Source organism: Colletes gigas, unplaced genomic scaffold, assembly GCF_013123115.1.
Source record: "Colletes gigas isolate AHSC1104 unplaced genomic scaffold, ASM1312311v1 Colletes_gigas_Sc00076, whole genome shotgun sequence".
NCBI lineage: Eukaryota > Metazoa > Arthropoda > Insecta > Hymenoptera > Colletidae > Colletes > Colletes gigas.
Window position 1 is genome coordinate 171,913 of NW_025106705.1, and position 24,617 is coordinate 196,529.

The 24,617-nt window shown below is 34.7% G+C and overlaps 1 protein-coding gene across 3 annotated transcripts in view; it reads left to right on the plus strand.

Moving 5' to 3' along the window:
* The first annotated feature begins 1,455 nt into the window (after nucleotides 1–1,455).
* LOC122403820 (putative thiamine transporter SLC35F3) overlaps nucleotides 1,456–24,617 on the plus strand; it is a 28,094-nt gene continuing 4,932 nt past the window's right edge. Inside the window, exons 1-11 of one of the 3 annotated variants that reach the window (XM_043407569.1) lie at nucleotides 1,456–1,899; nucleotides 2,883–2,930; nucleotides 4,222–4,370; nucleotides 7,274–7,515; nucleotides 9,762–9,911; nucleotides 10,561–10,908; nucleotides 10,986–11,114; nucleotides 12,451–12,640; nucleotides 14,391–14,480; nucleotides 14,559–14,688; nucleotides 22,458–23,247. In XM_043407569.1, coding sequence (XP_043263504.1) covers nucleotides 4,235–4,370; nucleotides 7,274–7,515; nucleotides 9,762–9,911; nucleotides 10,561–10,908; nucleotides 10,986–11,114; nucleotides 12,451–12,640; nucleotides 14,391–14,480; nucleotides 14,559–14,688; nucleotides 22,458–22,848 — 1,806 coding nt within the window. In that variant the 5' untranslated portion in view covers nucleotides 1,456–1,899; nucleotides 2,883–2,930; nucleotides 4,222–4,234 and the 3' untranslated portion in view covers nucleotides 22,849–23,247. Of the gene's footprint in view, nucleotides 1,900–2,882; nucleotides 2,931–4,221; nucleotides 4,371–7,273; nucleotides 7,516–9,761; nucleotides 9,912–10,560; nucleotides 10,909–10,985; nucleotides 11,115–12,450; nucleotides 12,641–14,390; nucleotides 14,481–14,558; nucleotides 14,689–22,457; nucleotides 23,248–24,617 lie in introns of those variants that run through there. The other 2 variants (XM_043407568.1, XM_043407570.1) reach the window with 2 other exon arrangements.

Here is a 24,617-nt window from a genome sequence, read left to right on the forward strand (position 1 = left end):
TTTATATTTAAAAATTTTCCCATGTTATTAGAAAGTAGATATACAACGAAAGTTATACAATTTATAGTTCCTAGCATGTATAACATGTATATGTATATAACGCATGGTCGCTTCGTATGGAAAGTCAATGAATCTTCAAAAAGCGCCCAGGTCTGATTTCGAGAAATGTAAGGTCTGTCAGTCACGATGGCTTTTGTCGTTTACTGACGATTCGAACGGTTGCGATGCCAGGCTTGCTTTCGAGAAATGTAAACGACGTCAGCGATGCAAGAGCGAGAAGGAAAGCGAGTATCAGCCTGTTCATCTCGGCTCTTCCGAAACTCAACGAGCTCACGTACACGCAATTGAGCATAGTGTGCGAAAGCGAGGAATGAGGAGTTTCCGGGGCCCCGATGCACAGTCTGATTAAACTGATTTCGAGTCGCAAATACGTTTCTGCCGAGTTATTTTTTTAATAAATGATGTATTACAATTTAAAATAAAAAATAGAGAATTTGCGGTGTACGTATCAATGAAATACATCCTTATGAATTTTAATAATCTTGAAATTTTTAAATACTCTTAATCGATTGATTTCTCCAATGAAATTAATCGATTAATGTCCAATGATGCACCCTACAGCTTTAATTCCGTTAAAAAATAATAAAATTTATGTAATTTTATTTTCTGTCTCACTTCCTCTTCTGTTAATTTCTGAATCTGTTGATAACGTAGCGAGTGACACGAAAATGGTAATGGGGTCCCGGGACCCCAGAAACTCCGGCCGAAAAATTACATTACGTGAGACGTCTATTCATATATCTCGTCTGTGGTGCAAGGTCTATTCGTACACCTCATCTGTGCTCGTATATCTTGTCTGTGATTATAATAATTAAAAATATTTGTCGATCGCACATACTTGCGGCACGACAAACTTTGGCAGTCTGTCGTAAATGGCGGTATAATCCACTAAATAGTAATTGCATAGACCAGTATATATAATCTCAAGTTAATGTATAATACGCTTAATACGATGTAAAATTATACGTCTGCACAAAGAAAAGCAGAAATTATGAATTTCGTGTTGCTGTGTCGGAAAGTAGAATTTGGCGTTGTCTTGTAACGACAGGAACAGGAATTATTTCTTGAAAAACTTGGATATTTTGCCGTTGAGGGCATAGTTTTTACAAATAAAATTAATTGATGAGTAAAAATACTAGATTTAAATTCTGCTAAAGTCGATCTTGCAAGTTCCTATTGCAATTATATGCATACAATAATAAATATGGAATATAAGTTAATAAACAAATAAATAAGATGATACAGTTAGAACAATATAATTTTAGCATGTTTAGTTGAAATATCTAAGATTAAATTGATATATTGAACGGCTTTTCCAAACCGTATCGAAGGAAGTAGAATGCGAACGAAGCGCAGACGCAACTAGGATGTTTCGAACGGTGATAGTAGGTACAAAGTTTACTGGTAATCAATGGCGTAACATAATATGCATACGTTAAATTACTGGAAGATTATTAGTGCAACTGTGCCAAATTTACGGAAACAATGAGATTCGAAAGTTAAAGTTGTATTTTGGTTCAACCCAATAGCCTAACAGTTCAAAATGTCCGTTAACACGTAACAACAATTGTATAGTTTGTTTATTTCAAAAAGTGATAGCTGTGCTAACTAATAGCGGAATACAAATGCTACCCTAGCATAATTACCCTAACTACCTGTCCACTATTAACTACATTATTAGATTCCGTTAATAGGGTAAAGGGTAAACAATCATATGATGTATCTACAATAAAATTGGAGTGACAGTGCATGTATAGAATAAGTAATTTAGTGCATTGTCAATGATGTATACATCGAATTTAAAACGCGACATGATCTTTGGCGAAAAATATAAAAAAGGTAAGTCAGTGTTGATAGAATAAACCTATCCATAAAGTATCAACATATATTTACTTAACTGCATGATTAATTTACTTAATTCACATAATATTATTTATGTATTTTGTTATAACGATACACATAAATGTAACATGTTTTATTGCAATATGAACATAATATACATGTTAAAATTATTTCAACCAATTGGTTTTAATTGCACTCGCATAAGCTTTTGAGATGAATTTCTAACGTTAAGGAAGTACTTTTATGTATTATTATAAAACAACTCTCTTCAAATATAACTAATTATTGACAACCAAATCTGAGTATAGTAATAAATGTAAATATTTTAAACATTTTATCTACGTAATCTCATATATATTTTCCATTATCATATATTATTTTCTTTTTTAATAATATTATTTTTTTTATTTGGTGCAATGGTCCAAATATACTGTGCAATATACATTTTTTTTTTACATATATGAATTCTTCTCATCCTACAGCATAGTTATGATACAATGTAAAATGCTTTCTACAAGATAGGGCATCAGCTCATTATGCTCAAATTATGGTCAATACACAATGGAAGAAAAATTATGTGAAAGGCAAGTCCTATATCTTTGTTCGACCAATCACAGTCAATTTTTTCTTATGGAATCTTGTCGAAAATAAAGTATAAGGGTCGCAGCCTTCTATTTCAGTCTGCGACATAAAAGATAATATTTAAATTAATTATGCAAATGTAACTGCTATATAATTTTAGAATATAATGAAAAATATAAAAAAGCGAGTAATAGAATGTTTAATGTTAATGGTAGAACATTTGAACATAAAATATAAAACATCTCAGAAAGTACAGTGTTTTTAATGGTCATGACTTAACACTTTTATATGCAGTCTGATGAGAAAAATCAATTTATATGAAAAAACTTTTTCTCTTAATAATTTATTCGATAGAGTACTAATTGAAATGTGACCATTAATAACAAAAAACTTTGCAGTTGATTGTACAAATACCAAAAGGCTTTCAGTGTTTCACTGTGCAATGGGTCAGTATGTTAAAAATATCTTGAATTATATATTAACAAAAGTTTAAAATGATTTTGATTTAATTGTGCACATTATAGAAAACATATGATTATAAGTCAAATTAATATTAGAAAATAGGTATTGATACTATTCTAAGTAAGAAGTATTTAATGGCGAAGTGGAATAATTTGCTAATGCTTTATATTGATGCATAATTCTTATACATATAGACCCACCAGAATCAAAACACTTAATTATTTCCATTGTTTCTGATGGTACAAAAAAATATTTTAGACATGATTTGACTAGTTATCATCATTGCAGTATACTCAATTTATTACACTTCCCTATACTTATTTCACTATATCACAGTTTATTTTCACTTGTTGCACAAACATACAATCCTCCAAACGCGATCATGTAGCAATCGTGTTTTGCAATTTTGCTAATTTCCATAGAGCATACTATTATTGCGTTCATTTCGTTTTTATATTCTTTTCCTGTATGTCTATGTTACTTACATTTTACCAACCTTATATCCTATGCCAATTTTAGATAAAAAATAAAATTTATTCGTTTGAGTAGAAAAATTCAAAAATCGTCCGCGACTAGAAGATTAATAAAAACAAAAAAGGTTATACTGCTACTTATGTATATTTACTTCAAGATTGGATTCTCCCATTGTTATTAGATTTATACGTTCAGCATGATAATATAGTATTGTCCTTCCACGAGAAGAAGGTACAGCGTGTTTACATCCCCACTCTTGCTGCAATCCGCTGATTAGCTGTCACCGATCTTCGTCACCGTTTTCGGCTAATGCCAGTGAGTCAGCAGCTGCAACAGGAGTGGGGATTGTAAACATGCTGTGCCTTCTTCTCGTGGAAAAATGGTACTAGAGAATCATCATCATCTTGCTTCCTGTACGACTTCATTGAATTAGTTGGAAATACACATGTTTAGATCACGTTTAACTGCGTTGTTTTATTTTTTGCTGAATCCGCTATCATCGATATATTTTAACATCCGCTACAGGATACAAGACAAGAAGACACGTACTACTTCGACGCAAATAATATCGATAACATTGAAAAATTCGAAGACATTTAAACCGCGCCATGTTTCTTTTTCGAAACCAGTCAAACGATGCCATAAATATTTTTTGGTATCGTCCGAAGTAAATGAAAATAATTAGGTGTTCTAGTCTTGGTAGGACAGCCTGTATGTTATAAGCTTCTTGCACAATTTATCATAGAGATAAGTTCAAATTTGTTGCGAGTATCTTGACAACAAATATTACATATTTCAAAGAACAAACTTAAGTATGGGTAGCAGAGGAATCCGAGACATTTCCACAATATTTCATCCTCAACAAACTGATGCTTCAACTATTCTTGGTGACAATCAGCAGAACCATGGTTCTCGAAGTAATACCGGCCAAGTTACTCATGACAATTCCGGTAAGCATGTATCAATATACAATATTTATAAATACGTTATAACAAACTATGTGTAATGATTTACAGTAGAATGTTGATTAACTGTTTTATGCATTTATGACTGTACTTTTTCGTATAAAAACATTTATCTAACACTGATATTTTTAAGAAAATTAAACTAAGTGCTATGGTTTATAAGAGGCTTGAAGTATACATTTAATAAAAGACGATGTAATTCACAATAATGCACGCCGACCAATGATTAATCTACGATTGCGATTCGCACGCTTTACTACAATCGCACATGTGTGAAACCTGAGTCAACAAATGTTATTTAACCTCTTCAGGGAAGGTTGGACTATTTATTATTGACAGTAACTATAATTATAAAAAACTAAACGTCCACATATGTGGCCAAGGGCGTGAAGAGGTTAAATTATAACTAATTGTAAGAATTTAGCCTTCTTTTTGACAAATACAATGTTCTTGCTACAAATACTTGACGGTATTTTAAGAGTGAGAGATGTGATTAAACACTGTTTTTATTTTGGTAGTGTACTTTATTCTAAAGTTGTAGGTGACTCATGATGTAAGAAGGATAGAGGGATCAACTCTATCTCTACTCTTGTGGTTTTAAGTAAAAACTTCTGATACAGGGTGTTTTGCCGTTTGGCGTAAGTTTTAAAATCATGTTTAATTTTGGATATGTTGTAGTCTTTGTCGATACTGAAGTATCTCAAAGGATTTTTCAACATTTTGAGAATTGTTGAACCTACAAACATGTAAAGTTGAATACTACGTTTGTTCGAAAAATTGTATACAAATAAAACTTGTTCCGGTTGAAAAAACAGTTCGCCGGTGCAGTAGAGCAGGTCATTTGTTTCAAATAATTTAAACAAAAAAATGGTGAAGAACAATTTTTATTTGCTAGTTACATCCTTTGCTAGTTCAGCAGCTATAATTTTTTGAAAAAAGATAGCACTCAACTTTACATGTCTGTAACTACAACAATTTTCAAAATCCTTTAAGATACACTTAAATATTGTTAAAGTCTACAACATATTCAAAGTTGAACTAAATTTGAAAACTTACTTCAAAAGGTGTTCGATTTCGTGTGAAATAACCTAGTATATAGATCTTAGTTTTTCCAGTAGACTTTGCGAATGTTTAACTAGTTATTTATTTTTCAACGCAAACACTGCTATTTAACGCGTTCACTGACAAATCGAAAACCCTTATATACCAATTTTCATTTAGATTAAAAAACGTCTTCGTATTTTGGCCACGTTTTTGCGATTTGGGACTACTGTGCCCCGTCCGGGTGACCTTTACGTCCATTAGGATGTAGTGGTGGTCACGGATGAGATCTCTCCAAGTGTGATCGACTACGAGCGCCCCCTCGAGCCTACAAACATTGAGTGTGCGGTCAAGACCTTCGCCAAGATCCATCTAATCTAAACTTTACCGACTGCCGTGAGGGGACATCTAACACTTACAAAGCACAACGTCATGGTGGAGCGACGGATCTTACTGACCTTTACATTCTCTGCAACACAGCCCAACTGAGATACAAAGGCATCCTTGACTTCTATGCGGATAACGAAGTCGTACAGAACTGTGGTGTCATCTACCGTACTCGCCACCAGAGGGGTCGCTTTCTCGCAAGCGCTTGACTCACCCTTCTGTTCCTATATATACGCTCCTCGACCAACTACCTACTATTCCGTCGTCTAAGGCAGGGCCTGCTAGGAAGCCTTACTTTGTTGACGAGTCCATTAGCAGGCTTGGGACGAACCGGCCCTCTCTCCTTTCTCCACCAGCAGAAGCAGTGCCACAGGGGGCCCCATCACCCTCAAATAGATGACCCCGGCGTCTTCGATAATTGGGCCCTATCCACCTTCATGATTGTCCTTGGTCAAAACTTCCTACAACATGGCTGGTCCAAACTACGTATACTGTCAAATTCTCGGGGATCTTTCAAGATGATTCCTCCATAACTCTTCCTCTCTCTCCTTTTCGCATGTACCTCCGCAATTTCAAGTTTAGGTTCGATTCCCTCAGTTGGCTTGCGGTCCTTTTAAAGGTGGGTGCCTCCATCAGCCGAAAGCGCAAAATTAATTGGACGCGCCTTTGCGAATGTATAGACGATGGTGTGCAATTTATCCATGACTGCAGTTTGGGGTCCAATTCACTTTTAAAAGATGACATCCGCTGCTATTTGCAGGTTCTTCTTAAAATCGTAGCGATGCATAATCTGGAAATCTTCTAAGCTGGTGGCACCAAAGCAAGCTTTTTTAAGCTTGCACACGTACATGCGTGTGCCATTCAGTCTTAATAGACCTGGAGGCAAAAACTGTCTTGACCTTCTCCAACTGGACGTGCATTATTGCTGCCAGGGCACTTCATTTCCTGTACCACGTACTGGAGAATTCTTCTCTTATCCCTTTCTTCTGTGAAAGTTGAATTAGTTAGTTCGTCTAATAAGTCCCCGGCTGGGAGTTGGGAGAACAGGTCAGGATCATCCGTATCCTTATTGTTAGTGATACCCTACGTGTAGGAGCTCGTCGTCTAATCTGACATAGTTATATTTCATATAAATTGTAGAATGTCACATCACACAAATAAATTGATAATAGAAAATTAATACTTGAATATGTGGTTTTGCTTATTTCACACCAATCCTCTATCCAAATTTAAACTCTTGTATCGAGCTATTTTGACAACGTTCTTCGCATTTGCGAATATTGAATATTAGCTATTTTAATCTTGTTGTTTATTGTACTATTGTATTCCCAGAATAATGATAAAACATTTAGATATATCTATATCATACGATGTTAATGACAGGACTGTTATATAGTGTTTCTTTTTTCAGTTTTAAACATAGTTTTTGTGATCGTAAACACTTGATATTGTTTATTTAGGTTGTGAGCAACAGCAAGGATGCAGCGTCATTGTTGGCTGTGGTGATTCCGCGCCGAGTTGTCGTCCTATAGAGACAAGCGGAAGTGGAGTCGCTGCTGAGGGAACTGGTGGTAATCCAGGGCATAATACGGGCCAAACACAAGTTCAATCTCATATGACCACGCCTCCAGTTACTTACCAACGAAGGCCTAATTCTTTATCCGCTTGTTATGCATCGTGTTGTGCTGAATCTGCAAAAAAGGTTCATTAAATCTAAACAATACTTATGTAGCACAGAAATGTGGAATAGATAATAGTAAGGATAAATTATAATTTATTATAAGTTTATTTTGAAGAATTAGTATTTTTCTTTTTTTTTTTAGGAAAAAAAATCTGTTCTATACCTTCAGCGTTAAAAGATGACAAGTTGTGTAGTTGGTGGAACAAATATAGCGGTCTATGTAAATCTGTTTCTAGTGCTTTATTTAACGATATTCATGTTAGGTGTAAACTACCGAATGAGTCTGTCTTTACAAGATATCAATTGTTACAACGTTTTATTCGTCTTCGAACATTCAGATCCTTAAAGTTTCAATGCCCAACAACAACCATTCTTTCAAATAGATTCTCAATTTTTAGCATTCTCTAGTCAAAAGTGTTACCGCTTTAGTAACCAACAATTATTACGAGACCGTTATATTTATTTCACCGAGTATGCCTAAACGGTGATTTTTATTAATGTTCGCACATTGTGCTATTCGATAAATTATTGCGCGTTTTCATTGACTGTAACAGTGTTTTTGTATTTATTGTTTTGTAATGTAATAAAGTATTCGTTATAGTTAGTAGAAACATGAATTTGATTTATTTATTGTACACAATTTGTTACATAATAAACGAGAAACCAAATATTGGCAAAATTTGACATCGCAAAAATATTTGGACGGTTAACATAATTGGACAATTAATATTACATATTGATTTAATAAATACATATTATTTTGTATTTCTTTTTGATGATTTCATGGTGCATTTCCTGGGTTTGGAGGAGAATGCCGGTTGTCTGATACGTACTTATCTAACTACAGTAAATCTTGGATGACTGAGAGAAACACGGAACCGAAGTGTTTCAGTTATAAAAGCACGATTAATTTTCAGTTCCCAGAAGGACACAAGCCGAGTTACGGCGCGTCGTTAACTACAAGCTGTTCAATCGCCATCAATTCGAATAATTCCCTCTCTTTAACTTTTCGATACATATACATATACAGGGTGCACCAAATGAAGTGTTACAAGTTATTTTATCAGAATTTAATAAAGATATCGATTTCATTTTTTTTAAATTAAATGATTCGGAGGGATCAATCTTTTAGTTCCTCATATTCTCCTGAGTAAAATGAGACCAAACATAACATATAACAAATAATACAAATACATTATTCTTCATTATCAGATCAGATCAATTATAAAAATAAGTTGTTATTTATTATTATACAGGGTGTTCGGCCACCCCTGGGAAAAATTTTAATGGGGGATCCTAGAGGCCAAAAAGGGACGAAAATCAAGAATACCAATTTGTTGATGAAGGCTTCGTTAAAAAGTTATTAACGTTTAAAGTTCCGTATTGAATTCGTACTGAATTTTTTTCTCGAAAATGCGCAAGATTTCGGGGATATGTCTATACACAAAAAATTATTGTAATTGACCCCCGCAACCGAAAATCATTTTTCCAAAACAATTTGAAATTTTTTTTTCCGTCGAAAAATTTAGGCACCTAATTAGATTTTCGGGAAGGAATATTTTTCTCGAAAGTGCATAGGATTTCGGGGGTATGTGTAATGACCAAAAATGATTGTAATTGACCCTCGCAACCGAAAATAATTTTTCCAGAATAATTTGAAATTTTTAAATTTATTTGTTAATAACTTTTTAACGAAGCCTTCATCAACAAATTGATATTCTTGATTTTCGTTTTATTTTGGCCTCTAGAATCCCCCATTAAAATTTTTCCCATGATTGGTCGAACACCCTATATTACAATAATATTTTATAAATAGTTCTATAAATTGTTTCACCATCACTTTATTTTCAAATGTTTTATTAAAATTGTATGCACCGAAATCAGCAATTTAATGGTAAAAATATACTCTTGAATTTTCCGTAGCTGCCCTCTATTTCTCTAAAATCCTGGAAATGATTCACATAATACAATGAACATCGATATTTAGTAATTAATACTTAAGAAGATTATATGTGTCATATGTTGAATTAAGGAACCAAAACTAGAAAAACCAAACTACACATATAGTGGATTTAAATAACAGCGTAACTGTCTATTTTTTATTACTTTACACAATCGAACTCACGATAGACTGAATTGTTTAGATTTTTAATGCGCGTACAACGTGTTTGCCTGTGTGTATATATATGCGTGTAGTGTAAGCATTCTAATTGGGAGCATAATACGCCTTATTTATTCTCTTTCACGCGGACTTATTATTATTGCAGATATACTTCGGTGTATGTGTTACGATATGTGTCACAGCAAGTTGGGTCGGTGCAACGCATTGTATCAAATATTTATATTTTCACAAACTGGAAGATCCAACCTACCCATCGCCATCGAATTCATCTGTCACAGGATTACGCCATCAACATGTAAGTTTATTTTATTTTCAGTTTACTTTGAATAAAAGTACAATCTAAAATGAAACGATTTATTAAATATTCGTATTTAATAAATACGAGAGATGCTGTTGCATTATTATTACGGTTATATTGCCGATTCTATTCGAAACATTTAATTTAAAAATTTGGGCTAAAAATTGAAATTAGTCAGTTAATCAGTTCATAGATTAAGATTTTTATTTTACATACGATTGATGCTTTTTCAATTCTATACATTCATTATGAAACTAGCTTAGTTTTTACTTTGGGATTACACATCTTCAAAATTATAGTATTCTTCTCACGAACACATAGTATTTCTAACGTTTTTGATGGCAACATAGCGTGATTAAAACGTTTCGTAATTTGCTATGTACATGCAAATATTATCCAAATTGTATCGTGTTTGGTTTTATTTTAATTAAAGAAATTACAGGAATATATTAAAACAAATTTTGTTCAAAAAGAAAAACAAGAAACAAAAAAGTGTAACGGTAATTATCTTGGGACACCCTGTGTATGCAAATATTATAAATTCTTCGCCAGTTTAGTTGACTTTTATATTTAATTATGTTAGATAAGTGATAATATAGTTTTAGATTAACGTTATTTTAATTGTACTTTTTTGAAATCTTTTCAGACGGTTCCATATAATGCCCCTTTCTTTACAACTTGGTTTTGCACAAATTGGGAAATTCTATACTTTCCAATTTACTTTCTTTGCCAAGCTGCAAGAATTAAATGTAATACCCCATCTGAAATAATCGCAGAGAATTTACGAGGATTTCGCGATAAAGGCTTCACCGGTGGTCGTTTTTTGATCAGATGTAGTCTTTTTTGCGGACTATGGGTGATCACAAACTATATGTATATTTATTCGCTCAGGATATTACTAGCTACCGATGTAATGGCACTTTTCGCGACAAACGTGTCATGTGTCTATTTGTTATCGTGGGTAATACTCCACGAACAGTTTGTTGGAGTAAGGGTTAGTAGTATTTCTTCATAACAGTTATATAATTTTGACAATTACGTTTATAACAAGATGCACAAAAAATGTCGCAGATAGTAGCTGTAATTTTATGCAATACTGGAATTGCACTGTTAGCGTACATGGACGGAATAACTGGAAGCCCGACATTGGGAGGTGTTGTTCTGGCAACATCAGCAGCAGCCGGTTCTGCAGTTTATAAGGTAAAAAATACTCTTGAAATTTTTTCTTAAAGCGCTGAACACTCTTCACTGGCGGTGCATGACAAGTAGGAGCTCGGGTTCGAGCCGTCAAGAAAATGGGGGCAGAATTTAGTCGAATGGTTCCGAAACAAAGCAGCTGCCTGGGATGGATCGTACGTCCTTGTTTTTCCCATTTGAAAATAACGAAGGCAGATATATATATATATATGTGTGTCAAAAATCTAAGAAGTAATTCTAGAGGCCAATTTAAGACGAAAATCAAGAATAGTAATTTGTCGATTGAGGCTTCGATAAGAAGTTATTAACGTTTAAAGTAGCGCCTGTGAGACGGCAACCTACGAACAGCCGCGTAAGCGCGATAGTGGCACGAGAAACTCTACTTACCGACGTATCGACAGCCTTACAGCTTTGTGAGTGAGAACCACTAGGACCGACCTATCGCTTGCATGCAGTTGTTCGCAGGTTGCCGTCTCACAGGCGGAACTTTAAACGTTAATAACTTTTTAACGAAGCCTCAATCACCAAATTACTATTCTTGATTTTCGTCTTATTTTGCCCTCGAGAATCATCCCTTAAATTTTTGACGTATAGATGCCGTTTTCTTGATGACTCGAACCTGGGTTTCGCCACCTTTTCGTGTCGCTGTACAATTACGACTCTGGCACTTCCGAATAGTAATAATTTCGTAATAATTGCGGTATTAATCTATATTAATAAACATTCAAATGACAACATAAGTCGCGTGTTTTGCTCGAAATGTAACATGAACGAAATCGGCTTGAATAATAAAAAATCCTTTTTACTATTGTTCTTTATTGTTGTTTTCGCGGTTCATTTTCAAGTTTCTTCCTCGAAGTCAATAGATTACTATGCGATCATTAACCCTTTGCACTCCGAATTATATTTCAATTTTGTTATCAGCTGCTGCCAACGCTTTTAAGTGTTTTATTTAAAATTTACGTTAACTAAAATGTAACGCAATTTAAACGAATAGAGGAACAAACAAATTAAATTAAATATCTGTTTTATTTACACTATTGTTGTATTTTGTAATTTTCAAGTGTACGATATCGCTTTGGTTTGGACTCGAAAAAATGTCGGGTCGCACTCGACATAGGAGTGGAAAGGGTTAAAAGAAAATGACCTTGGTAATGTCAATGAAAGTCAATTTTGCCAAGACACGACATTTTTATAGATCCTGCATACGCATACGTGACACAGTCATAATACTAGTATTATACGGTTAAACTAGTGTTCCATTTACGTTTTAAATTAAATTGCACAATTTTTAACGACCATTAAATGATATGGAATAGCTAATGTAATGTTAAACTAGGTGCTGTTTAAGAAAGTTATAGGAGAAACAACATTTGGCCAAATGTCTTTGTTCTTTTCTCTAATCGGATTGTGCAATGCGGCGTTATTGTGGCCAATTTGTTTGGCTCTATACTTTTCGGGTGCGGAGAGCGTACACTGGGGACGGTTACCATGGACAGCATTAATTTTAGCGAGTGTTCTTCATCTAGGTTAGCATCTCTGTCTCCTGATATTAGTTTCTTATATACATTATGTAAAATAAATACCCGGAATTTGTAAATAAAACTCAAATTGCTTACTTAATCATCCAAATTTATTTTGTCGCCTTCAAAGTAGGCCCCATCAGAAGCAATGCACATACGCCAACGCTTCTCCCAGTCTTCAAAACACTTTTTAAACGCTGAAGAAGGTAGCGCCTTCAGCTCCTTCCGCGAATTTTCTTTTATGGCCTCTATCGACTCAAAATGCCTTCCCCGAAGGGGTAATTTGAATTTCGGAAAGAAGAAAAAGTCACAGGCGGCTATATCTGGTGAATACGGTGCTTGTTCGATCACATTTGTTGAGTTCTTGGCCAAAAATTCGCGTACCAAGATCGATGTGTGCGACGGAGCATTATCGTGGTACACAATCCAAGAATTGTTTTTCCACACATCTGGCCGTTTCCGACGAATATTTTCACGCAAGCGTCTCATGACCCTCAAATAATATTCTTTATTTACTGTTTGCCCATCTGGAAGGAATTCCGAATGAACAACACCACGATAATCAAAGAAAACAGTGAGCATGATTTTAATTTTCGAGCGACTTTGTCGCGGTTTTTTAGGGTTTAGTTCATTTTCTAAGCAATATTCCGAAGATTGTTGACTTGTTTGTGTATCGTATTCATAAACCCATTATTGGAAGTGGATGAAAAAGCATTACTCTTTATAAGTAAAAGTGAAATTTTATTAGATGGTTCGGAAGGACGTCTTTACTCTGTTAAAACTGAACAAGAAGTGAAGCGACGTTTAGATCCCCTAAAGGAAAATCTGACATCCACTTAAAACGGAAAGAAACCATTGCCTGCATAATGTTTATTTCCCTGGTCCTCGACTACAAAGACAGACCCAGGCCCCTAGGCCCGATGGTGCCAATACGGTCATCGTATGCAGACAATGGACAGTGTTCCTCACTGTTAGATTCAGTTTTGTAAAGAATTATTTATTAATAATTCAACACCCATGTTTTGTCACCGGTTATGATGCGTTTCATGAAGGTAAAGTCACTAGAAGCTCGTAAAATCATGTCTTCAACAACTGCTTTTCGATGTTCTTTTTGCAGACAATTCAGCTCCCTCGGAACAAGTCGTGCAGCGACGCGTCTCATGCCCAAAACTTCAGTTAAAATGTTATGCACAGACGTGTGAGACATTTCCACTTCATGAGCCACCTCCCTAACACTCAGACGACGATTATCGATGACCATTTTTTTTATCTTTTCGATGTTTTCGTCAGTCGAAACCATCGATGGTCGGCCGGCACGCGGCAAATCTTGCACTTCTTCTCGGCTCTGTTTAAATGCCTTGTACCATTCGTATGTTTGTGTTTTTGATAGGCACCACTTGCCATAGGCTTTCTGTAACATTTTTAACGCTTCGGCACAAGAAATTTCGTTAGAAACGCAAAATTTAAGGTAAATTCCTTGCTTGACAGTTCTTTCCATCACAAAAATCGCAGAGCACACTCGAGATCGACTGGTGTAAATAACTGCCGTGAACACACTAGTGGTCATATTGCGATCAAATTTAGCGTAACAACTGAATACAATGTTGCTTACTTACCACAAAAATTTATTTCAATACATACACTGTGGGATTTGAAAGTGAGAAATTCCGGGAACTTATTTTACACAATGTATATCTCTCGAATAAAAAGAACAAATTTCTAGACATTACAACGTTATTTTATTATCGCTTGACAGTTGCAAATATGCTTGGTAACTTCAGTATCGCTCTGACATATGACTTGTTCATTACACTGGGATTAATCACAGCTGTACCCGTGTCTGCTGGTATGGTAAAGATTTAAAGATTTCCCTTACATTACCGTTATCGTTATTCAATGATTGATCAACGTTATTGCGTTTCAGCGTTGGATGTTGTTTTATATGGAGCCCACTTTATGGGTATGAAATTGGCAGGGATGATCTTTATAGCGGTTGGCTTCTTTCTCGTGATGTTTCCGGATAATTGGCCCGACTATATAACCAGACTACTTCGGTATGCAATTTAAAAGATATTTTCTAAACATAATTTGTGGTATGTTCACTAACTCGAAACTCATCTCTTTCTTAGTCTTTAGTTCTGTAGTAATTTTGCTAACGTTTTTTCCTATAACTTTTTCTCATACACGTAACACCGAAACGTACTTTGTTCATGTGTATACGTGTACGCATAAAGTGGGGCACTTATGCAGGCTATCCGAATAACATGTACATTTTTAGAGATGCAAAAAATGTTTCACATACAAAATGTTTGATTTCGATAAGAACATTAAGCCCTTTTCTCGTTCGAAATTGCACTTTCAACAACTCTTTAAGATAATTAACATTTTTTTATGTGGAATATTTATGTTGTAATAGAGAGCTTTAAAACGATTGAAAATGTTATGTTACACAAAGAAAATGTATATACAGGGTGTTCGGCTACCTATAGCAAAAATTTTAATGAGCGATAGTAGAGGCCAAAATAAGACGAAAATCAAGAATACTAATTTGTTGATGGAGGCTTCGTTGCAAAGTTATTAACATTTAAAGTTCCGCCTGTAGAATGACAATCCGCTAAACAGCTGCGTTCGCGCGGACGGTTGCGGCAGGCGAGTGCTAGTGGTTCTCACGCAGCATGAAAAATTCTGCTTACCGACATTATCGACAGCCTTAGATTTTTGTCCACTTATGGGAATGCGAACACCTTACGTTGAATAAGATTCAACCTGTCTTATGAAAATCCAGAAGGGCATATCAAAACTCGCCCGACGAGATTTTCACAGAGAAAGGGTGAATGCCAGTTCCAATACACAATGTTGTGAACAAAAATCACCCACATGCGATTATACACGCCCCACGATTGTCCACAGTGTCCACAAGTATCCACAAATAATCCTTTCAGGCACTAACCACTATGCAATTAAATAAACACGTACCGCGATTATGTTATTCGTGAATGTCTACGTGTACGTGTATCACGATTCTTCCGAGTTACTTACGAATAAAACTGTTATTAATTTTTCAAATACACTTCAATTTAAAAATGTAAACAGGAATTTAATAAGTATTCGCTGATTGTTTATATCACTGTATTTCTTACATACTACTTAATACATAACTGTTGCGTGGACTCTCGCGACCGGTAAAATTGGAGTGGCGCGAAAGGAACGCTTTCCGAAGAGTAAGTTATTATTATCGGAATAGTTGGAATAAATGTATGTAGTACTGAACGAGCATAGTTGACTTTTTGACTGTGTAACGTGGAATGTCTATTTCAGGTCTGATGTCGGTATTTACATGGATGGTGGAATGTTATTGGCTAATGTGTCGCGTTGTAGGAGTGTCGTTGGTTCTGAATGATTGGTGTAGTTGTTCTGTGTGGGTGTGGTTTGACTGTACTGGCGGAAAGGGCAGGCTCTGGTGAGGAAGCCCTTTCCGGGGTTGGGACGGAGTTTTCTAGTAAATTTGAATGTTAGTAACAATTAAGTGAAAGCTAGCCAAGTGAAAGTGCGCGCTAGCCGCGCACGTGCATTTCAGCTGTCTAGAAAACTCCGTCTTGGTTACCCTTGAAAAACAAAAGGCTGAGGGTCGTTTGCAGGCCCGGCCAACGGCTCGACCGAGGGCCTTGACTGTCGCCAACTAACCCTGCCATAAAGGCTAAATTGCGAGGTCCTGCTCGCGTCGCAACAATAACTGAATCAAATATGTCTAGAATGTGTGGCGTGAACGCGTTTTACGACTGACTAGCTGGCCGAACACGTACCGATGCTGCCCTTTGTCTCCGCTGTGTGTGAGAGAGATAAGCGAGGCGAGTGACGTAGAATCGGGGTCCTGTTCGACATTTGTTTTTCTGAACCTCGTCGATCGATGGCACAGTCAGCTGCTAGTATTGTTACATTCTTCGCCGTGAACGTAAATCGATGCGAAAATTTCATTTATCCTGCGATTCCTTTTTACATTTTTAAATTGAAGTGTATTTGAAAAATTAATAACAGTTTTATTCGTAAGTAACTCGGAAGAATCGTGATACACGTACACGTAGACATTCACGAATAACATAATCGCGGTACGTGTTTATTTAATTGCATAGTGGTTAGTGCCTGAAAGGATTATTTGTGGATACTTGTGGACACTGTGGACAATCGTGGGGCGTGTATAATCGCATGTGGGTGATTTTTGTTCACAACATTGTGTATTGGAACTGGCATTCACCCTTTCTCTGTGAAAATCTCGTCGGGCGAGTTTTGATATGCCCTTCTGGATTTTCATAAGACAGGTTGAATCTTATTCAACGTAAGGTGTTCGCATTCCCATAAGTGGACAAAAATCTAAGGCTGTCGATAATGTCGGTAAGCAGAATTTTTCATGCTGCGTGAGAACCACTAGCACTCGCCTGCCGCAACCGTCCGCGCGAACGCAGCTGTTTAGCGGATTGTCATTCTACAGGCGGAACTTTAAATGTTAATAACTTTGCAACGAAGCCTCCATCAACAAATTAGTATTCTTGATTTTCGTCTTATTTTGGCCTCTACTATCGCTCATTAAAATTTTTGCTATAGGTAGCCGAACACCCTGTATATATATATATGTATACTTAAATACTCATCTTACGAGTCTCTGTTTAATTATAAATAAAGAAATATGTCAATCTACTGGCAAATGGTTACTGACTTTAAAATGATCTGAACAGTTCAGCTTTAAAGAGAAAACACGACAATAAACAATATTTCCTACGAAAACTAACAACCTGTACTTAAAACATGTTTCTGTATCGATAAAAATACATGTGCTATTCAAGTAGCCAGTTTAAAATGTCATTTAAATATGCAGAATGTTTGCTTTAACGAGAATATCTAGAATATATCTACTGCTTTCGAAGATACGGGAAAAAGTGATGTATTGTTATGATTATGCTTTTTTCGTAAACTATATATCGCTACGTAAATAAAAATATATCATACTGTTTAAACAAATTTCTATGACCTTAAAATCTTGTAAAATCTAACCCAAAACAAATTTCATTACTTACGAGAATTATTGCCCTTTTAAAGCAAACAAACAACTTTTGTGAATCTTTTTTAAATCTTCAACAGAAACAGAGGTATTCTAGACGTTCAGGGTAAATCAAATACCCTATGTATAACATATTTCGTAATAGGTAGTACAACTATGAAAAGTAGCGACTCTATACGAAAAAAGAAATAGAAAGTATCGGATAAAATTTTTATTCGATAAAAAATCAATTTTTAAAATTCGTCTAGTACACGTGTAGTTAATTATAATTCTACTAAATGGACTTTATCATGGCTTATCTTGTATCAGCCCAAACAGCTTAGTCTTACTTAGAACGTAACTTCTCATTTTGTATCTGTACGCAGTTGTACCTTGCAGCAACCGAGAGTATATGAATGTAATTATTGCGTTAAGTACATGTCAATATCTGAGGTTTTTAAATTTTTTTCAAAACGATATCTTGTACGAACAAATTTTATTTTATATTTTCTACATACATTCATACTTTCGTATAAAGTCGTTACTTTGCCGATCATTATGTGTGTTACTTATTCCGAACGGTCATACGCCTACATGCACAGGATGTTTATATACACATATACAATTTTACATTTATATATTCCTCCTTTCCATTTTTGCAAGATTATTAAAATATCATTTATTTCGTTTTGCACCAATTTAGAAAATAGCACATAGTTCAATAATGTAGCATACGCTTGACACACAAAATTGCTTATAGACCTATTTGTACATTATTTTACCTTTCGTCTTCTCGGTTGCCTCGAAACGCATAAAAGTTCACTCTATAAACAATTTATTGCGAGACAATTTTAACACTTAATCATGTATTTGTTCATGCCCATGTTATTGACGCTTGCAATGCTCGTCAGTGACACGATAATTTAATTATGAATTTAATCTTGCCGAGTCGATGAGTTTACAAACAATGCAATCATAATAATGTCGCGATAACGGTACGTTACCGCTGTCCAAATAAAATTTGTCTTTTTTTACAATATGTCGTATCAACGTACGTCTGTAGGCGATTTATTGTGGGTAAACTAGAAAAATATAGGAATGAGATAATCGATGTATTAATTAGATTCACGTTCCAGCTTAATCCAATTGCAAAATGACTATGCGACTAGCGTTGGAACATTTCTGATTTAATAGCGTTCGAAGAATTCAGTGTTTTTTCTTTTGTTGGTAAATTCGTAATGGTCGAAGCAATGATCTTCAAATAATTTCGAATTAGATATAACTTTGTAATTATTTTACCGATTAGATATATTTAAGTCCTTTTTTGGATACTTTCGGTTTCCTTTTTAGCGAGTTTCAGCAATTTATCGCGCTAGAGCTCACCGTTCTCTGGTCTCTAGTGTTCGTTACTGTAAAAAGATAGCTACTAGGAGTGTGCTGGTACCCGATTTTGGTCATTAAACACTGGTAGTTCGGACGGTGACCGATCCACAAAGGGTCACGAAAGATTCGAACGATGACATATTTATAATTAAAATAGACACAAATTGTAGAGTACGTATTACATGTTCTCGATACACGATACGTACGAAAAATTTCAAAATATCGACTATTCTGTACTATATGTGTCCGTTTTAATTATAAATATATAATCGTTCGAATACTTTCGGAAGCTGTCTGAATTCGACGTTGTTCGATGGCCTAAATCGAGAACCAGCACACCACAAACAATATGTCACAGTTTGTCGACCTTATATTTCTTTTTTCTGCGTAGAAGACATTCGAAGCAGTTTTGTAGAAATTTTCTTTTGGCATTTACAGGTACTTCGTTTGTGTTTTTTAAATTGACAAAATTAAAAAGCAGCACTGATATTGTTTTACAGGATGCCTGGAATATGCAAGAGGTTTAAAGTGTAGAGATTTAAAATGAATACCATAGATAAGTAACGATAAGAAAGATAATGATTTTATAAAAATGGAACTTAAGTTTGAAAATAACGAATTTGTAAGATGACAAAATTACACGTTATCAGACTTACAGTTATTTCTACAGTATGTTACAATGTATTTTGTTTGTGCTTCTTTTAAAAACATTATACAGTACTTGCATAACAACCTGTCGATGGCCTATATTTTTCGACAGTGTTAAAATTAAGCGCATATCGTTTAGTTCATCAAAATATTTTTTTCATGCTGTAAAATCTCTGTAATGCTTCCTTTAAACATAATTCACTGCGAAACAACTAGCTTGAGATTATTTTGCAATTGTTGACTTTTCGGTACGTGACGGTCCTAATGTATAACGCTGTGAAAAAGAAAAAAAAATTAATAAAAGTTTACTTGTTTTTAATAAAAAGTATTTCTGTTACTTTCAGGTACCAATGTTTAATGTTTTATCATTCTTGAGCTGTTCTATGCAGCGTGAAATAGAAAAGCCTAATTCTTCATTGTACATTACATCCACGAAAACACAAAGTATTGACTTGTATTAAACAATGATTTCATAAAATCCATTATTTTACTTTGAAAAGTTTTATATTCAGCAAGCTCACGTCTGTTCTTTCGAAAATATAGAAAATCTTTTACATTAATTTTAGAAACAAAGATATTCAACAATTTCAAGTTAAAGAAGACACCTTATATATTGTCAAGTCCTTTGATACAGTTAGTATTGTTCAATTAGATTACTAGGTTCAAAAATTACTACGATGGGCGAAAACCACGTACTAGGTTATCCAACTTTTTCGAAAATTTCGATCCTAAGACTTCTTCTAATTTCTGTTCCACTCGATTTTCCACCGAAATAGGTATCTTACGTAGAGGTTGTTGTACCGGTTTGACGTGAGGACCTACAATAAAACATCAAGCCCGATCGCATTAAGACTCAAATTTAATTTAAATACGTTTAGCCATTTCTTTTCATTTGTACGAGGAAGATGTCACCATTAGAGGCGATATAAAATGTGGCAATTACTTCTGACTTTCCTTTAACTTGGTACAATCGAAAGTTCGTTCTGTTGTTAATTTTCGTCACGCGTAAGGTTTCAAATAATTTATGTTTTATTAAGTAATTCCCAATCTTGATCGATAATTACACTAACTCTTGCTCTAGAATCGACGAGCGTAACACCTCCTATAAATTCATCTATTTCGTTCTCACTAACTTTCGTTATCGCACACGTATTGATTAATCGAGCAAAGATTTATTTCACATTGTTGATAAAATAATATTTTATTAATTACATGTGGTCACACTACGAAAATTAAATTTGTTGTATTATGCTTATTTTTTGTTTGAAATCTGTGGCGCGCATGTGGCCGCACGATGGCGCTTTACGTGAGAATACTGGTCGACCGTAGGGGAAGCCCCAAGTGAAGCTCGCCACGCGCTCGCGGGAAATCTCGTGCGTGTATATTAATATCGAAACAATTTTACAATTTTGCTGTATGATTTATTGACTTAAATAAATTACATTCTATATCATTATCGGACCACAAAATTTATTATTAATTAACAATAATGCTGAGCTTTAGAATATATCGTGAAACTGTTTACGTAATTGACAGAAGTATTTGTCGTTACTGAAATTTATAATATAATATTTTAGCAAAGTCTAATATGTTTTAAAGAACATACGTGTTTTTAATACTCTAAAATGAATTCTTTTCTAAATAACAAACAAGGTCGCATGAATTATCTTTTATTGTATCAGTTTTATATCTGTGTGTTTATGCAATAAAACTCGCTTAATTATCAAATGCCTCGATCCCTTTCTATTAATTAACAAGCTTGTAATTCCTTAGTTTTGAAAGTATCAGATTTTACTTTTCATTCGCAATTTCATCTTGTTGTAATTTTTTTCTGAAATGTGTTCCTTATTAATTACACTTTCGTTTAAAATTATGTAACTAATGTTAATATATTGAAGATCGATGCAACATTATAAATGATTGCATAATATGTTGCTCGTAAAGCGAGGTGTGAATCGCGAAAGAAAACTTGCTTGTTGATAATAGATTGTGAGATGGCGTCAAACGATGTAGGCGCTCAATGACGAACTACTACTTAAAAATTCATCATTTTTTTCAATATTCCATCTCACGCATTTAATTCTCTATTTATTCGATGCAAAAATTTTACGAATTCGAATTATAACGATCAATTGCAATCCCACTGAGTTATATTCTGTAATTGTACATACCGCAACACTTGATTAAATGCGATCGAGAGTTTCCTATAATCTTGTTCACCGAACATCAAATTAATATGTCCCGTATTTCTACGAGTGACACAGGTCATATTAATTTGATATTCGGTAAACAAGATTATAGGAAAACCTCCATTGCGTTTAATCGAGTGTCGCGGAGTGTATTTCTTTAACATAAAAATTTACTTATAACACTACCAAGAGTCTTTAAAATTATATGATAAAATACATCGTGTAAAATTGATTTCGGTATTTAAAAAAAAAAAAGAAAAGGAAATATCGCATAGATAAGTATCAAAAGCTATGATACATGTAATTTAAGATTGAACTTTTACTCCGAATTTTGCAATCATCATGTATATATTTTGAAACAGTGATCGTGTAAAGAACAAAACGACATACGAGTAATGATATAAGAGGCGTTTATACTTCCCCTTAATAACGTGTAACAGTTGAATAAAATATATCTGAAAAAAAATATGATAAAACAATATACACCAAGACGCCATCGAAAGAAGTCGCACGCAGGTCCTTGTGGCAAGTAACCGAAATACTGATGAAAGCCTGGAATTAATATACGCAGTACCACGGACACCCAACATCGCAGAAGAACTGTTGTTAGAAGCCAATGTTCGTCGCTACAACAACCGCAATACCGGCTACGAAGTTATGGCGTGTCATCGGTTCATGGTGATGGCCAAATGCTACTGCCAATTAACAACAATACCAACAGTCAAAATAACAGTGACGAATCGGCTAGCGGGGTACCAGCGACTGCTACCTCAAAGCTGACGCATTGGCATAGTGCCTCGTCCCAACAGAACAACACGGATTCTGAAACCCTACCTCGTCGCATCCTTACTTCCATTTCAACCACGATCTCGACCCCGATCTCAACTTCAATCTTGACCTCGACCTCAAACACGACGAAAAATCATCAACGTTCCCATCTTCTTGGCCTCCAGCGTCAATAACAAGGTATGACAGTACTAAAGTTGCAGATTCCGCGGTTCCCGCGTTCTTGCAATCAACAGACCCTAGACTTGGAAACTTCCGTTCTCATTGGAAATGTAATCGCCCATTCATTTCTAACGCATTATTCCTATAAAATGATGCGGTCAGACATATTTTTTAAAAAATATTTACGCGAAGGTAGAATTAACATTAGAATTAAACTATTCCACAGGTTACGACGACACACAAATCAGTCACAATTCTGATCGAATGACGCTTTAGCATATACGATTACGGACAGAATTAAGTGGACGGGTAAAGGAAATAAGTATAATTTAAATTTAACCAAAGTAGTATAACTATTATGGAATTAAGTTTCATATATTATACAGGGTGTTCGGCCACACCTGGGAACAATTTTAATGGGAGACTCTAGAGGCCAAAATAAGATGAAAATCAAGAATATCAATTTGTTCATTGAGGCTTCGTTAAAAAGTTATTAAAAAATTAAATTAAACAATTTCAAATCATTCACGGAAAAATTATTTTCGATTGCGGGGGTCTATTACTATCATTTTTTGGTGAATAGACATACCCCCGAAATCCTATCCACTTTCGAGAAAAAAATTCAATAAGTGGACAAATTTTTCGTCGAAATTGAAAAATTTCAAATCATTGTAAAAATATTATTTTCGGTTGCGAGGGTCAATTACAATCATTTTTGGTGAATAAACATACCCCCGATATCCTGCGCATTTTCGAGAAAAAAATTCAGTACGGGCGGAACTTTAAACTTAATAACTTTCTAACAAAGCCTGAATCAACAAATTGATATTCTTGATTTTCGGCTTATTTTGGCCTCTAGAATCTCCCATTAAAATTTTTCCCATAAAGATATTATAATATATAAAACTTAAGTGTATAATAGTTATGCTACTTTGATTAAATTTAATTCGTACCTATTTCCCCTACCTGTCCATTTAATTTTGTCCGCAACTGTAGTAGGCATACGAAATTCGAATTTGGGACGTAAAACGTCAGACGAGTTCAAATGGGACCGAACATGCTTTGGTCCCTGAAACAGTTCAGGTGGTCAAGACGTTACAGTTCGGGGAGCCAGAGTCTCGGTTTCAGGGTTGTTACAAGCCTGGAAAAACAACTGTAGAAATTTGCTAATTTTTGGCCTGCGTGGCAACGAAAGTTCTTTGCAGGATGTGTTTCTACAATTCCTGGCAAGAAGTTCTCGATCGGATGCATTGTATGAAATTGACGAGAAATATTTACGTTCTCGAATTATTAAATGTTATTGCACATGATTGTAAATGATCTAAAGCTAAAAGGCACTCAATTTGAAATAAATAACAACCAAATCACACAAACTTTCATTTACTAATTTTTAATTTTATATTGCTAGAATACAGATACGATGGCACGAAGATAACTATTTGACCCATAATCGAAAGCCTTTCTCTAAAATTTCTATCAATCGAAAACTCTTTTCCATTTAATAATTTCTTTGCCTCCTTCCATCCTTTTGATGCTAAATTAAAGTTTGTTTCATTCTCTTCTTATTCGCATTATATTAAACCCTTATTAGTATTCTATCTGTTTTAACTATGTATAGTAATATATTATGCCACAAAAACTTGATTATTCTTCGTAAATTTCATAGCAATGCATCTGCTCGACATTTTCATTGTTCGTTATTCAACTTTGTTGAAAATTGCTACGTAGTATATTTATATAAAATGTGTATGTATATCTGTTGATATACAGGGTGTTCGGCCAC